Here is a 16747-nt window from a genome sequence, read left to right as displayed (position 1 = left end):
CCATTTGCTAGAAACCGCAGACAGGGAGCATGTTCTTTTGCTCAGGTCTTCCATGAGGGTTTCCCATTGTGCCCTCTGATTGGCCACTTGTGAGAACAGGACGCTGGTCTAGATGGGTCATTGGCCTGATCCAACCAGGGTCTTTTTGTGTCCTTAAGACAGAACCAATCACCAACAGAGTAAGCTGATTCCAGTTTTGTCCCCATCCTTCTGAGTTCTAGAAGGGCTACCCTGAGACTAAGGAGGAGGAAGGGGACAGGCAAAGCCACCATGTGTGGGTAGAGGAAAGAAGGCAGGCAGGAGGCGGCTGCCTGAGGCCAGACCAAGTTTGGTGGGGCAGCCTCCCAGTTGCCCTAATAGACCAGCTTCCAGTGCACTTGTTTGCCTTCAGACTATCAGTCAGCAGCTGGCAAACCCTGGGTCAAATCTGGCCTTGCTAGTTTCCCCATCCACTAGTTGACAACCTGGGACACCTTCCCTAACCTGGTGCCCTCCAGGTATTTTGGAGAGCAACTCCCACCAGCCCCAGCTGGCCCAGAGATGATGGGCTCCATGGGGGACCCAGAGATGGACCTAGAACAATCCAAAAGGATATTGTAGAAAGGGGCATCTGTAAGAAACGGGGCAACCGCAGCAACAGAAGTTGCTGGCAGACCCACATTTGCTGACAGAGGGTGAACAGCCAGCTCCCTGTTTCCCATGCTCTTCTCAAAATGGTCTGACAGGAAATTGGCTGCTAATCAAGATACAGTGGTACCTCAGGTTAAGTACTTAATTCATTCCGGATGTCCGTTCTTAACCTGAAACTGGTCTTAACCTGAAGCACTACTTTAGCTAATGGGGCCTCCTGCTGCCGCCACGCCGCCGGAGCCCGATTTCTGTACTTATCCTGAAGCAAAGTTCTTAACCTGAAGCACTATTTCTGGGTTAGCGGAGTCTGTAACCTGAAGCGTATGTAACCTGAAGCATATGTAACCCGAGGTACCACTGTACAGTATTATATTCCCATAACACCATCAGCCTGGTCTGGAGATGTCTAGGATTGAACCATCAATGGAATCAGGCTAGCCATTGGAAAACAGCAGGATTCTCCACGAATGGTTGGTTAGACAAAATACGGGACGTGGTTCTGTCGGAAAGTTCGACATAATAGTATAGCGTAAGTACCAAGGCGAACTGCTAAAAAAAGGCAAAATCGAAATTGCCGGTATATGGTGGCCTTTTCTGTCGTAAGGAGGGATGGCATTCTGATACGTCTGCCGTTGACTCAGATTGTTTTATGGAGATTGTTTTATGAAGCTGATATATGCAGGTTCCACCCTTTTAATTTTCCCTAGTAAAATGTGCTCTTAAATACTGTGAGGACACAAATGACACAACACATTTTGATGTAAATCTCCTTATTGTAGGAGGCTGATATGTCCGCCTTATGTACCTCAAGGACTCTTGTTAACACGCCACTGTTTACTGTATGTGTTTGTATTCTTTCCAAATTATTTTTATTAAGATCTCAAATTATAAAGAAGATGGATAAGATATAAAGAGGGGGAAAGAAGAAACATAAATAACATGCAGCATCATTGCAGAGAGGAAAAGAATATTATTACAAGACTTCCTTGTGTAACCAATTAAACTGTCAAACTTAAATATATATATGCATGTGCAGGCTTGACAGTGAAATAAAAATAAAGATAAAAGTATTGCTTCCTGTGCCCTCTCTTCTCAGTTTGTCATAATAAATGTGAAGATATATTCAGCCAGCTGTATGCTTTCTAAAAAAATTATATACGGTATATATATTAAAAAACTCATACACCTGACTGCATGGCCGTAGGCAAGGGGGGCAGGGGGGCAGGGGGGCAGTTGCCTCCCTTAAATCAATAAAAAATAATATAAATTTGAAGTCCCCCCCCCCCCAACAAAAATTCTGGCTACACCCATGCCTGGCTGAGTATATTTTCATAGAATCCAGACTGTGGAACTGCCCAACCATTTCATTTGTAAATGAAATAAAACCATACCATGTTGCAAAAAAACCCAATCACGTCTTGTTTACTATGTGCCCAGGGTACTTTTAATTTGTAAATGTTTGTATTGACATTTTAAAAAAACCCAAACCCAATAAAAATATTCAATAAGAGAAGGAAGAACCATTGGTGAATCATTTTTTAAAAAAAAAGATTGGGCAAGAGACAAAATAGATTCCTGTTTGATAGGAAGATGGCAGCTTAGAATCATAGAATCATAGAGTTGGAAGGTTCCCTGAGGATCATCTAGTCCAACCCCCTGCAATGCAGGAATATGCAGTTGTCCCTTATGGGGATCAAACCTGCAGCCTTGGCTTTATCAGCACCACACTCCAGCCAACCGAGCTTGCAGTGGACAAATTAGGTACAAGCAACTTTCCAGGGACAAGGGACATGGGTGGCGCTGTGGGTTAAACCACAGAGCCTAGGACTTGCTGATCAGAAGGTCGGCGGTTCGAATCCCCATGATGGGGTGAGCTCCCGTTGCTCGGTCCCAGCTCCTGCTAACCTAGCAGTTCAAAAGCACGTCAAAGTGCAAGTAGATAAATAGGTACCACTCCAGTGGGAAGGTAAACGGCGTTTCCGTGCACTACTCTGGTTCGCCAGAAGCAGCTTAGTCATGCTGGCCACATGACCCAGAAGCTGTACACCGGCTCCCTTGGCCATTAAAACGAGATGAGCACCGCAACCCCAGAGTCGGTCATGACTGGACCTAATGGTCAGGGGTCCCTTTACCTTTAACTTTCCAGGGACAGGGCATTTGATTTGCCCATGTTTGCCCCCCTCTCTGTACGTGGAAGCTTAAATTAGACCCAATGGAGTTTCCTGATCAGGGATCATTCAAGTCTCCAGTTCTGGGCCTGGAAGAAGGGAGGATCTGAACTCTGCCAGGATCCTAGCAACTATTTGCAACGATCAAGGAGGTTCATAAGCTGTCCTTTAACTGCCCCAGGCAATGAAGAGTCTGACGCCAACTGGCTGAAGTCCTGTGACTCAGCAGCAGCTCAGGCAGGCATGGCCAAACTTGGCCCTACAGCTGTTTTGGGACTACGACTCCCCTCATCCCTAGCTAACAGGATCAGTGGTCAAGGACAGTGGGAATTGTAGTCCCAAAACAGCTGGAGGGCCAAGTTTAGCCATGCCTGAAGGGAAGGCTGCGGTTCAGCTACAGGACATGCACAGCCAATCTCTGAGGAGATAAAGGAAAGCCCAGGGCTGTGCAGAAGGCCAGAAAAACCGCAGGTGGGCTGAAGAAAGGGGAGGGAGTAGTAGGCCAGGCAGTGACCATCAGTGGTTGGAGGAAAGGAAGGACACCAGTTAAGAAGGGCAAAGCTTTTCCAACCACATAGTTCCATGCCAGGAAGAACTTCACCTCTGATTCACAGATTTGCAGAGCTGGAAGGGACCGTGAGGGCCGTATCTAGACCAACCTCCTGCAATACAGGAATCTTTCACCCAACACGGGGCTCAAACCCACGACACTGAGATTAAGAGTCTGCTGCTCTGACTGAGCTATCCCTCAACTCTGAAAAGTGGCAAGTCTCAAAAGTGTTGGGGTCTGAATTTCACATACAGTGGTACCTCGGGTTAAGAACTTAATTCATTCTGGAGGTCCGTTCTTAACCTGAAACTGTTCTTAACCTGAAGCACCACTTTAGCTAATAGGGCCTCCTGCTGCCACCGCACTGCCGTCGCACGATTTCTGTTCTCATCCTGAAGCAAAGTTCTTAACCCGAGGTACTATTTCTGGGTTAGCGAAGTCTGTAATCTGAAGCATCTGTAACCCGAGGTACCACTGTACTGCTTTAGACCAGAACAGTTTATGTTTGTTTTTGCTGCAGGCTTCTAATGATTCTTTTAGGGCAGCCTTTGCCCACTGTGTGCCTTCCAGCTGTTTAGGACTACAACTCCCACGATCCCCTGCCAGCACCTCCTGGTAGGGGATGATGGGAGTTGTAGTCCGAAAACAGCTGGAGTGCACCCAGGGGTAAAGCCTGGCCCACCAACTATCCTCCTGGATTAGATTTACACCCTGCATAAATTTCCTGAAAAGGAGCACCCTGGGCACCTTCAGGGTGAGGTGTGACTTTGGATGGCTGGGAGGGAGACTTCCCTCCACTCATTCCCTGGCTTCGCATCCTCTCATTCTGGCAACCGGCCAAATGTGCAGAACTCCGGCCAAGCTGGGCACCTCCTCTGGCTGGGAAATGACGAGATCCGAGGGGCATCTCCGCGGTGCCACCTTAACGGCGAAGGCTCCCCTGGCAAAGGAGGCAACGCTTGCAAGTTTATTCAAAGGGAAGTCCCGCCCAGCGCTGCCCTCCTTGGATTGGTTATCGCAAAATCAGGACTCCTGGGTCCACTGGGGATGAAGTGAAATTTAGTAGGTTATGGGAAGGGGAGGGCAAAGAGAACTCACGGAGTTTGAGATGCTCTGGGAAGGGAGCTGGAGTTTGTTACAGAGAGAGGAGAGAAAACACTGCCTAGGTGGCTCTTTCTGGAGGAAATCATTATGTGCAGTGGGCCAAAATGGGGCGCGCGGGGGGGGGGGAAGACCCTCAGAGAGAGGGGGTCAGTTTACAATAAAGATGAAAGCTGGGAGAACTCCTGGGTTTTCTGAAAGCCAGGCAGGTTGAGTGCTCTAATAGACCGTTAAATGAAAAGTGGACAAGGGTTGCCAACTGTTTATTCCTGGCAGAGTGCCTGTAGTTTTAGCTGCTGCACAACAAGCAAAAATGCAGCCAGTTTATTCAAATGCATCGCCACAAAAAAGTGGGGTGGGGAGAGCAGTAGCAGCAGAACACCTGTTGAATTGCTCCATATTCTGCAGCTATTAAAGGTAAGGGAGTCCAGTAAAGAGGAACGGGGAATGGCTGCAGGGAGTAAGTTTTCTTTTAGGGGAATGGATGGAGGAAGTAGCCTCAGAGGAGCAGAGACGTAACTAGATGTGAACTTTGTTGTTCTTTAGTTGTGTCCGACTCTTCGTGACCCCATGGACCAGAGCACGCCAGGCACACCTGTCTTCCACTGCCTCCTGCGGTTTGGTCAAACTCATGTTAGTAGCTTCGAGAATCTCGTCCTCTGTCGTCCCCTTCTCCTTGCACCCTCCATCTTTCCCAACATCAGGGTCTTTTCCAGGGAGTCTTCTCTTCTCATGAGGTGGCCAAAGTATTGGAGCCTCAGCTTCAGGATCTGTCCTTCCAGTGAGCACTCAGGGCTAATTTCCTTAAGAATGGATAGGTTTGATCTTCTTGCAGTCCATGGGCCTCTCAAGAGTCTCCTCCAGCACCACAATTCAAAAGCATCAATTCTTCCGCGATCAGGCTTCTTTATGGTCCAGCTCTCACTTCCATACATCACTACTGGGAAAACCATAGTTTTAACTATACGGACCTTTGTCGGCAAGGTGATGTCTCTGCTATTTAAGATGCTGTCTAGGTTTTCATTGCTTTTCTCCCAAGAAGCAGGCGTCTTTTAATTTCGTGACTGCTGTCACCAGCTGCAGTGATCATGGAGCCCAATAAAGTAAAATCTCTCACTGCCTTCACATTCGGGGGGGGGGTGTTTTACCCTTGATTTAGTCTTTGTTTGGTTACTTAGCACCTGAGGGCTCTCTGCTGAATGCGTGAATGCTCTCCATGGTTTAGCATTCGGGACATGAGCCCAGCCTCCTTGCCCCACTTTGTGCACATTCCCCTGTTCCTCCGGTGTGGAGATCAGAAGCTTCCCCCTTCCGCTTTAGTGTAACCATAGTGCAGTGTGCCATTTGAACTGTAAACTATGGTTCAGGGGAAACATGATCACCGTCTTCAACTAAGGGTTGTCATGCAGAAGATAGAGCAGACTTGCTTTTTGTTTCTCTGAAGAGCAGAACTTAAATCCAATGAGGAGAATTTGTAGGGAAGTGGATTTCAGATGAAAATAGAATTGTTGTTTTTTAGTTTAGAGAAAGGACCAGTAAGAGGCAACATGATAGAAGTGTATAAAATTATGTGTGGCATGGGGAATGAATGAATGAATGATAAACAAATTAAAACATGACCCAGATGGGAAACGAGCCCTCAGGCAGTAAAAAGGATTCTCACTCACCCGGACTTAGGTGAAGTCAGGATTCCTGGTTTCACCAGTAACGTTTTCCAGATAAGGAGTGGAAATTCAGAACTTCTTAGTTCTTTGGAAGGGGAGAGCACTATAAGAGGTTTGAGGGCTAGGCTGCAGGTGGGGGTCAGGGCACCAAGCCTTCTTTACTTTTTTTAAAAAAAATGATATTTATTGGGAATTTAAAGTTACATTAAAAAAAAGAAAAAGGAAGAACAAGAAAAAAGAGATTAAACAATACAAATCAATAAAAGGAGAATAAAAAGTATAAAACATACAATACACTAAAATCAAAAACAAGAGCAAAAGAATAAATTTAAAAACAAATCCAATATTCCCATATCCTTATCTTCATTAACTTGTTTCATCGACCTCCTCACACCTCCCTTTTTTGTATTCTAATTATTAATTATCTCAGCAAATCCTTTCCATCTTTCACTGTATTCTGTCCTTTAGTTGTCTTAATTTATTTTAGCCTTATCTTACCATGAAAAAAACCCTAGAACTACCAAGCCTTCTTTACAAGACAGATGCATTGTACATGCATTGCCTTTCACGGCCAAGAAGAACAACTGAGAACACACACACACACACAATTATTTTTCAATGATTAAGAAGGAAGCAGTGTGAGGATAGGAGCTGGCTGTGGTGAAGACATATGGTCACATATGTCTGTGTTAATCTTTAATTTCTATGAGGCAAAGGAGAGCTGCCTATCAAAATATGTAGCCTTGGTTTTGCTCTGCTGCCTCCCTCTAGCCTTCCCTCCACAAAGAACAAAGTCTCCTTTTGTGTGTCTTTCAGTGAGTGGCCTGGATTTCCGCCTCTCTGCAGAGATCATGCTACCAGGAGTCAGTAAAGCAGGTTCTGCTGCTGGGGATCTGGGCCTGTGAAAGGAGAAGCAACAGGTGAGTGTTTTCTCCTCCTATTGAAACTGCAAAGGGTTGATCAAATAGAGAAGCCTTCGCAAACAGCTGTGTCCCCTTCCCCTCCTTTGACCATCATCCCAGACCCTCCAAGTGTCCCTATTTTCCAGGGACGCTCCCGGATTTACAAAGCATCCCAGTTTCTGATTTGATCCTGGAATGTCCTAAGCTTTTCCTTAGGACATCCCTATTTTTATCAGACAAATGTTGGAGATATGGTTATGCAATCCCTGAGCCAAGGAGATAAGTAACTATACAACATTTAGGAGACATCTGAAGGTAGCCCTGTAGGAATTTTAAAAATGTTTAATGTTTTGTTATGTTTTTTATATATGTTGGAAGCCACCCAGAGTGGCTGGGGCAACCGAGTCAGATGGGCAGGGTATAAATACTATATCATAATCATCACCAGCATCATTATGGAATAGGATGTCCCTATTTTTGTCAGAGAAATGTTGGAGGGTATGTGATCCTAACCGTTGAAAGCTCAGAGTTGATCTTCCTTGCTGCTCCCACTCCCTGCTCCTGAGTCAGTTTAAAATGGGCTTAGCTTTTGGGTCAAGCTCAGTTTAGGTTATTAAACGCAACATATAAATGGGAATGTTAAGCCCAAGCCTCAGTCCAAGTTAAAAAGTTCAGCTTTTAGCTCAGTTAGTTCAGTGGGGGCACTGTCAGACTAATGCTGTTTTCTGGCAGGATTCAGTGGCATCCTGGCAAATTCAGCTTGCAATTCACCACCAGAGTTGCTTTGGAGCTCTTGGGCAACAACCCTCTCCCAACCCAGTAATTTTGCAGTAAGGAAAGTGATGGGGAAATGTGGGAGAACATTTGCTTGGCACACTGCGCATGTCCAAAGAACAGTTCCCACAGAAAGTGTCCTTGCATAGACAAAATAATCTCAGCCTTCTGCTGCTTCTTGAAACTTCTTCTCTGTTCTTCTCTGTTTCTGGAACAAATGATTCTCTCACACAGAGAGAATATCCAACACTTCCTTCTACCACAGGGAAATATTTGGGGTCATTTAGGAGAGTCAAAATTGCTTCAGGATTTCTTGCCTGCACCATTTCAGAATATGGTCTATGTACCTGTGCATTTGCACCCACCCTGTGTATTTGTGAACATTTATTTTTGATACCTTAAACCAGGCATAGGCACACTTGGCCCTCCAGATGTTTTGGGACTACAACTCCCATGATCCCTAGCTAACAGGACCAGTGGTCAGGGATGATGGGAGTTGTAGTCCCAAAACATCTGGAGGGCCGAGTTTGCCTATGCCTGGGTTAGAGCTTCGACTTTTGCAGGATTGTTAGGCCTCTGGCACAGGTCAGCAGACCCCGAGGCCTGCGTGCTCCTTTTTGCCCCTGCTTTCCTCCTCCTCAGCAAGTGTGGCAACTCTGCACCAGCCAGGAGCCCTCCCCCTGCCAGTAAACAAGTGGGAACCCCAGCTGATGAAGCTGCAAGGTGTTAGAGCATCAGCTTTTCATGCAGGAGGTCCCAGCTTCAATCCCCAGCAACTGCATGTGGTGGATTTAAGGACTCCTGCCTGAAACCCTGGAGAGCCACTGCCAGCCAGTGTAGGCAGTACTATGCTAGATGGACCCATGGTCTGGTTTGGTGCAAGGCTGCTCCATGTGTTCCTAACCAGCACTGTCCAGTTCTGTGGGCATTTGAGGCTCATGAGGCGTCTTTTGCCTGCAGGATCTTGGCCAGCTCCCTATACAGTGGTACCTTGGTTCTCAAACGCCTTGGTACTCAAACAACCTGGAACCCAAACACTGCAAACTCGGAAGTAAGTGTTCCAGTTTGTGAACATTTTTCGGAAGCTGGATGTGCTCCGTTTTGAGTGTTACACTTCTGATTTGAGTGCCACACTTTTGTTTTGAGTGCCACACTTTTGTTTTGAGTGTTACGCTGAGGTCTGTCTGTTTTTGCTATTTATTTTGCGTTTCTGTTTTTGTGGCTTTTTTGTGACTGTGTGGAACCCAGTTCAGCTACTGATTGATTGATTGATTGACTGATTGATGTGTGACTGCAGTACATTGTTTATTGCTTTCATTTTATGGATCAATGGGCTTGTTAGATAGTAAAATTCATGATAAATTGCTGTTTTAGGGGTTGTTTTTAAAAGTCTGGAATGGATTAACCCATTTTGCATTACTTCCTATGGGAAAGCGTGCCTTGGTTTTAGAACGTTTTGGTTCTGGAACAGACTTCCGGAACAGATTAAGTTTGAGAACCAAGGTACCACTGTAAAATGAACCAACAGAGATGTTGCCCCTGCAGATAGCTGGAGGCAACTGAAGCCCCCTATAGGCTGACCAGACCTGGGTGATGGTAGGCTCCGCCTCCCTGGCTGGTTAAAGGGCCCTCGTCTCATTTCTGTGGTTTCTTTGAAGATGGGGAGGTAGCGGTACTGCAGAGAACTCCCTCCCTGAGTCAGGGGATGCTGGCAGGGGATAATGACAGTCCCCTCTCCTGCTCCCTGGAATAATCTGACCCTCACCCACCATCAGAATCCTCTGCTGTACATGGTACCCGAGTTGTGGGTCACAATACCCACTTTGTTGACTTTATGAATCACAAGTTTCCCAAGTAAAACAACTCAATAAACAATAAAGGGCTGTAGGGGCTTACACGCTCTGACCTTTAGGCCAGATTCACACAGAAAGCCAGTATGGTGTAATGATTAAGAGTGTGAAACTAGGACCTGGGAGACCAGGGTTCGAATCTTGACCTACCTCACAGGATTGTTGTGAGGATAAAATGGAGAGGGGGTGGACCATGTAAGCCACCAGCTTGGAGAAAAAGTCAGGATATAGAATCATAGAGTAGTAGAGTTGGAAGGGACCGCAAGGGTCATCTAGTCCAACCCCCTGCAATGCAGGAATATTCTGCCCAACATGAGGCTTGAACCCATGACTTTGAGATTAAGAGCCTCATGTTCCACCAACTGAGCTAGCCAGAGGGGTAAATGTGGGGGCATGGAACCAGGGTTTGACTCTGCCCGGATGAATTGCTTCGTGTTTTCCAGTAACCGTTTCCCTGAGCACAGGAAGACCAGAAGAAAACAAAACCTCAAAGCAGTAAAAAACAGTAGGGGAAATATTAACAATATTAAAATGAGCGAGGAACTGAAATCAGATTAAAGCATGCAATCATGAAATAAATAAATGCAACAATTAAATAAATGCACGTTTGCGTTTTCTTCTTTTCAACTTCTTCCCCGCAATCCCAAGACCATGGCCAGGCAGGTTGCACACTCCATAGAGTATGGTGGAATAACCCTCCCCGCTCTGGTGCACAGTGAAGACAGCGTTCGGTATGCCCATCGGAGCTTCCAGGTGCAAGACAGCGACGTCTTCAACATCACGTATCCAAAATCTGGTGAGCCATTTGAAAGCACACACAACACAATACAACAACGCAACACAACACCCCACCCCTGGGCTCTCACCTGCCCAGAGTTTCTGGACTGACAAACTCTATCCACTCATTTTTGTCTACCCCACTCTTTCTATTTGAATCTAGAAGATACTCAGATCCCAGCTGATGCTCTTCTACAGGAAAACAGCCTGCTAAGGCTGTTTCTTACTCTGAACAGCTGCGGGACAGGCAGAAATTAAACAGGTCAGCTTTTCAAAAAGCAGCACCCGTTGAGCTGTGCTGCGTCTCAAGCTGTTACGGGGACAGGAGAGGTGATGCTAACTAACCTAGATAGCTCTTTTTTATTTCAAAATCCCATCTGCAGATGCCCTCTGGACTCCCTTGGGGAGAGGCCAAGGAGGGTGCTCATCTCTTGTCCTTTCCCAGGAACAACTTGGATGAAGGAAATCCTCACTTTGATCCACAGCAATGGGGACCCTACTCGCTCACGGTCACTACCCTGCTGGGAACGGGTGCCCTGGATCGAACAGATCACAGCAGTGAAATACCTGGAGAACCAAACGTGCCCCCGCCTCATAACCTCTCACTTACCCGCAGCAATCTTTCCAGAATCGTTCTTCACCTCACAGGCTAAGGTGAGTCTAGGACCTTCTTGGGTGCTAAGGTACAGAGAAGGGGGCTCTCTTGGTCACCCCAGTTTCCTCAGAAGCTCAGAGGGTCGAGTTGGGTGGCAATGCTTCTATCCTTCCACTTAGTGTATATGTGGGGTTTTGTGTCAGCGTCACTTGTGTGGGTTCTCTGACTATTCACTTGTTGTATTTACTTGGTGGTGAGAGAGGTTGGGGTGGCCTAAGGTGTGGTTGGTTGTCTTTGGCTGGCTGTGGTGAGATTTGTTTTTGTGTGTGAGTGGTGTGTGTGTGTGTGTGTGTGTGTTTGTGTGTGTGTGTGTGTGTGTGTGTGTGTGTGTGTGTGTGTGTTTGGATCAGCTTAGCCAGATTGATTCATATGCCGTCGCCGGATTCTTGTCGTTGTCTTGTTGGGCTGTGTATGTGACAAAGAGGAGCCATACCGGGTTGAAGGTGTCTTCTTCTACTTGTCCCCACGTCAGTTTCAGTTTATTGGTTAGTTTTTCTAATAAGGCTGTTATCATTCCTCCCTCCCCTTCTTTCCCCCTCTTTTCTTCCTAACCCAACACTGTATGTAACACTAATGTCTCACAACAAATGAAACTGATCTGTAGAAAACACAACTTGAAAAACGAGACAATGCACGTATTTTTTTGTAAACTAAGAAATCTTTAATAAAAATATATTTTTTAAAAGAAGAAGCTCAGAAGGTGGTGGCCAGGGAGACCTCCTAAGTTATGCTTTACCCTTTGACACCTGAGATGTATGCTTTAGTACTCACCTGATTTCCATTATTGTAAGTTGTTTCAAACTGTTTTTAATATGGTGTTTTTCATTGTTGTAACCTGCCCTGGAACATTAGGGTAAAGAATGGATTGCAGTGGTACCTCTGGTTGCGAACAGGATCCGTTCCAGAGCCCCATTCGCAACCCGCGTCTGTGTATCTGCGCACGCGCGGGTTGCAATTCGCCGCTTCTGCGCATGCTTGTGACATCATTTTGCGCGTCTGCACATGCGTGAGTGGCGAAACCCAGAAGTAACCCTTTCTGGTACTTCTGGGTCGCCGCAGGACGCAACCTGAAAAAACGTATCATGAAGCAAACGTAATAAGAGTTATGACCGTATTATTATTATTATTATTGGAAGGGGCATGGTACCATTGTCAATGCTAGGGAACCAATCAGTGCATGGGGTGGAACTGAGATCTTTTGATGAAGGGCAGTATATAAATCTAATCATCATCATCATCACAGAGACTATTGAGTTACCCTAATCGACAGAAGAGCGCCAAAGAGGTAGTTTCTTCGTGACCCCCTGGAAAGGGAGGTATTTTCTTCGCTGCCAGCCTCCCTAGGAGAGACCCTGCCTCATGGCATGAGGAAGAGCCATTGGCAGTTATTCCAATGCCTGACAAACCTTTCTTTTCCAGGCCATTTACACCGTCCGCGACCCCAAGGACGTCTGTGTCTCGCTCTTTTATTATACCAAGATGGCTTCATTTCTGGAGCAAGAGGAGGATTTTGGGGAATTCATCAGGAAGTTTGTTTCAGGGGAAGGTACATGAGCGTGTGGGTTTTCTGGCAATGGCAGTGGGACCTGACATTTGGTAGGAGGTGTCAGGGGTCACAAGTGGCGTAGCCTGGGCCCCCGCTGGGGCTGCTTGGTCGAAAGGCTGGGAGGCTGACAGCAGGTGGCGCTAGCAGCAATAGCAGGCAGAGCCAGAGCCAACAATAGCTATATCAAGTTAATTCTGGTTTTGTCCCCACCCTCCTCTCTGTTGAAACCAACAAAGGCACCATTGAGACTAAGGAAGAGGTTGTCAGCCAGTTTCACCTCCTGGACTGGTTGTTAATAAGGAGGCAGGTGGAAGGGGGCTGGCTGAGGGCAGGCTGGACCCACACATTGTCCCTATGCTGTGGCCTTTGGCTTTGTTCAATCTCACATGGCAATCCTGCCAATAGTCTTGATTTCCTAGTAATTCGCATTGCTCACCTACAAAGGAAGTGAAAGATGCAATCCGTACGTCTGATTGGTCTGTTGTCAGTTCCAACCTGTCAAACCCGCTTAACCTGAAACCAATTAAATGAAGGGTGGCAATGGTGGGTGTGGCCACAAGTGGGTGTGGTGTGACCACACACACACACACACACACACACACACAGATCCCTCCCCCCCAAAAGCACATAACTCCCCTCTGCAACTGAGTTATGCAGGTTCTTAACAATCTGCTGTTGGTTAAAAAGAGATTCACTTAGATCACCTTCCCCCAACCTGGTGTCTTCCAGATGTTTTGGACTACAACTCCCATTAGCCTCAGTCAGCATGGCCAACACTCAGGGATGATGGGTGTTGTAGTCAAAACAACCAGATGGAGGAGGATGAATTAGTAGCTTTCAGTCTCTCTCATTCACTTATTTCCATATATGCCTGAATCTTCGTTTGAAACTGTGGCTCCTGGTGGACAATATTGTAGACAGCAAAAGAACAATCCTATGAAAGTTTCCTCATAAGTCTCAAAGAAATTGATAGTGATTGCTTCCAAGTGACTGTGTGTAGGATTGCATCTTTTTAAATTTAACCTTCATTTTTTTCATGCTGCTGCTGCTACTCTTTAAAACCACAAAACAAATCCCCTCTCTGTTTCTCTTTAGTTCTCTTTGGCTCCTGGTTTGATCATGTCAAGAGCTGGCTGGCCTACAAAGACCAGGCAAACTTTCTCCTTCTGACCTATGATGAATTGCTGAAGGTGACGTATTAAGAAAAAAAACAGGTTTCTTTGGTCTTCAACCCCTGGTCCTCTCTCAGGTCAGACCCATAAGCCATTCTAGGCTACTCGGAGGCCCTGGCAGTCTAGCTCCTTCCAACCCTTGCTATCTCCCCTTCTCAGGACTTACGGGGCAGCGTTCTCCGCATCTGCCAGTTCCTGGGCAAGGACTTAGATGTGCCTGCTGTTGACTCCGTGGTGGAGAATGCCTCTTTTGAAGTTATGAAGGGAAACAAGATGGTGAACTATAGCCTTGTCCCTGAGGATATCATGAACCAAAAGATCAGCCCCTTCCTCAGGAAAGGTAAAAAACCCCTGAAAGCCAGGGAGGAGAAATTCTTTGGCAGGACTACTTGCAATTCAATATTTGACGAGATGGTACACCTAGAGTAAAAGATCCCTCCAGCTCTCTCATATTCCCCTACGAACCTTTTTTTTTTTTTTTGCAGGGATTTCTGGAGATTGGAAAAATCATTTCACTTCAGAGCAGAGTGCTGCATTCCATCATCTCTACCAGGAGAAGATGAAAGACGCAGGGATCAGATTTCCTTGGGATGAACTCCAAACTGAAATCCACCAGGAACCTTAAGGTTTCAGAGAGGGAAACGTTAGGCGCAGAATTTCCCCTGTTCTAACGTCCTTATATACCAGCCTTTGTTATGAGAACCAGCTTACTCTTTAACACAAAAGCTACCATTCACTTCTCACATAATATAGGAGTCCCAGCTATCAGCACTACTGAGGATTCCAGTGCAGGTTTATGCTTTGAGCAATGAACAGTAGGAGCTCTTCACTCTGATAGAAAGCAGAGGGCTAGCTTGTACAACTGGAAGAATTAAAGTTTTCTTGGATTGTTTTCTTGGATTGCAGTGGTGGTGGTGACGTTGTGTGTCTGAGTCATCCCCCACAAAATAAAATGCTTCCTGCATTTAGAAAGCTAGCCTTTCAGGGACAAAGGGTCAGACCTTTCCTTTTCCCCTTCACATGCTAGATTTTGTTCCCCAGGCAAGGAGTTCTCTTGTGTTCTTTTGCTGCTGTGTCAAAATAATCCTGTGCCTCTCTTTACTACAAAAGAACATTTGTTTTTGCCAGTTTTGTCTGCCTTTCCTCTTGCAGGTGTCTTTTGCTTTATTTGCAGTCGCGACCGGTTATAAAATTTTGCCTCCCCAAACTAATAAAGCAGCAATAGGTGTCCCGACTGTCCACTAGATGGTGTAATTGTTTTAAACAAGGACAATGTGGCACTATGAGCTCATCTGCACTGCCTCAAAGCTCGCCTTGTACCATAGGTTGCTCCCTCCTTCATTTTTTGACAGGAAGCGCATGTTTCTACTGCCCAGGTGACACATCTGCTGACCTGAAGCAAGAAACTACTTTTCCACTAACCAATAGCAATGTAAAAAGGCTTCCTAAATCAAGTACATGCCGCTGTGCTGTGTTTACCTTATCATGGTTTTTAGGTTATCCCATTCTCCTCCTCTGCCGCTGCCACCAAACCTCAACACTCCTTGCCTCGTATATCTTTAATTGCTGCTGCTTCAAATTTCCAGGCGAGTATCTCTCTCTCCTTTCTGGCAGGCCTGACCTGGGAGGAAGTCCTTTTACACTCATTGGGGCCTGCTTCTTGTTAGCTGTGTTAGTCAGTAAGCAAAGCGCTATCCTCTTTCCGCACTCCTTCAACTCGCAGAAAGCTCTGCTTATTCTTTTTAGTCCTATTGCTTCTCAGGCAGCAGCTCAGAGCAGGCACTCAAGCTGCTTTGCTAGCTAAGAGAGTCGGAGCCCGTGTGCTGCCATTGCTGCAATGTGGGTGGGGTGGCCTGTGCCTTCCCCAGCATCCTGGGTGCCTGCATGCAAGAGACAAGGTGGAAACAAGGAAGAGGCACAGGCAGGTAGGAGCAGATTTGCCTAGGAGGAAGTCCCTTTGCCCTCCGAGGGGCTTGCTTCTGAAGAGGAGCGCCCAAGACTGAGTTCTTAGTTAAGTCCGCGAGGAACGTAGGCTGCATTTCCCTTTATTCATTTGTAATATTACTAGTAGCTCCCAAAAGCACAAAGTTTAGCGTTTGCTTGCTTGTGCATCACCGAGGGGGGCTGTTGCGAGGGAGAAACAGATGCACACTCCTACCCTGCCACAAACGCATGATATGCCTTTTCCCTGCCTGTGAGCAAGTTTCGCAATCTGGCAAGAGCTTTGCCGCCAGAAAGCAATAAGTAGATCCACTGCTACAGCGCATCAACAACACCCAACCCAAAACGTATCTCCCTCCTCCTTTAGAGCAGCCGTCGACTCAGAGCAAACCACCTGGTAGACATGACAGCAAGATAGGGATGCTGATCTCCAAAACGCATTGTGAAAATGAAGTTCCTCAGCCCCTCCCCCCTCAAAGGGGTGGTACTTTCCCCTCTGCTGATGGACAGACACGCATGTCCAATTTACCTGTTCATTTGCAAGTCTGTTCCATCCTCATTACCACATTAACCTGCAACTGAAATAAATAAACCAACCCCACACAAAATACGTATTTAAATACACCGTTTATCTCCATGTACATTATTTCTAAAAGCATCTTTATCTTGAAATATGCATGTTGGCATTTATTTATTTATTTATTATTTGAGCAGAGAACTGCGTCGTAAATTTCAGACACGTGCGGAGGGATAATTACGCTCCAGTCGGCACATTTTCAGTTCGACAGGCGCAGATCAGGTCAGGTTGCCTTGGGATTCACGGGCATTGACTTCTTTTCAAGCGTTCCTTACTTGCCACACAGGAGAGGATGGAGGAGGTAACACTAACACTTAAAAATCCAAATGTTTCCCTTATGCTCTCTAATAGCAAGGGAAGTGGAGGGGTATCACCAAATGTACCCATTTGTCCCTCCCCATTCCCTCACTCTGTTTTCCTTCTGCCCAGCTCCCTGCCCC

At 46.4% G+C, this 16747-nt stretch overlaps 1 protein-coding gene across 3 annotated transcripts; it reads left to right on the top strand.

The window, feature by feature from the left end:
• The first annotated feature begins 4332 nt into the window (after positions 1 to 4332).
• On the top strand, positions 4333 to 16354 carry LOC308461632 (sulfotransferase 2B1-like). 3 transcript variants are annotated; one of them, XM_080978700.1, is made up of 9 exons: positions 4333 to 4410; positions 6930 to 7033; positions 8750 to 8840; positions 10281 to 10435; positions 10862 to 11070; positions 12491 to 12617; positions 13713 to 13807; positions 13949 to 14129; positions 14275 to 16354. In XM_080978700.1, exons 4-9 carry the CDS (start codon positions 10291 to 10293, stop codon positions 14412 to 14414), a joined length of 897 nt encoding a protein of 298 aa, XP_080834826.1. In that variant the 5' UTR covers positions 4333 to 4410; positions 6930 to 7033; positions 8750 to 8840; positions 10281 to 10290; the 3' UTR covers positions 14415 to 16354. The 3 variants fall into 3 exon arrangements, with proteins under 3 accessions (XP_080834826.1, XP_080834827.1, XP_080834828.1); XM_080978701.1 differs by lacking the exon at positions 8750 to 8840 and having other exon boundaries at positions 10288 to 10435; XM_080978702.1 differs by lacking the exons at positions 4333 to 4410; positions 6930 to 7033; positions 8750 to 8840 and having other exon boundaries at positions 10362 to 10435; positions 10800 to 11070.
• The last annotated feature ends 393 nt before the right edge of the window (positions 16355 to 16747 follow it).

This window comes from Podarcis pityusensis (assembly GCF_964106645.2).
Source record: "Podarcis pityusensis genome assembly, chromosome: 13".
Taxonomy (NCBI): domain Eukaryota; kingdom Metazoa; phylum Chordata; class Lepidosauria; order Squamata; family Lacertidae; genus Podarcis; species Podarcis pityusensis.
Note: the sequence above shows the minus strand (reverse complement) of the source record. Positions and strands in the feature narration are given on the sequence as shown.

Bases quoted from the DNA above. Each gene is read 5' to 3' on its own strand.
- LOC308461632 (XM_080978701.1), top strand. From the start codon at position 10,291: ATGGCCAGGCAGGTTGCACACTCCATAGAGTATGGTGGAATAACCCTC. The intron at 10,436-10,861 runs GTGAGCCATTTG...GTCCTTTCCCAG, and splicing joins CATCACGTATCCAAAATCTG to GAACAACTTGGATGAAGGAA. The intron at 11,071-12,490 runs GTGAGTCTAGGA...TTTCTTTTCCAG, and splicing joins TCTTCACCTCACAGGCTAAG to GCCATTTACACCGTCCGCGA.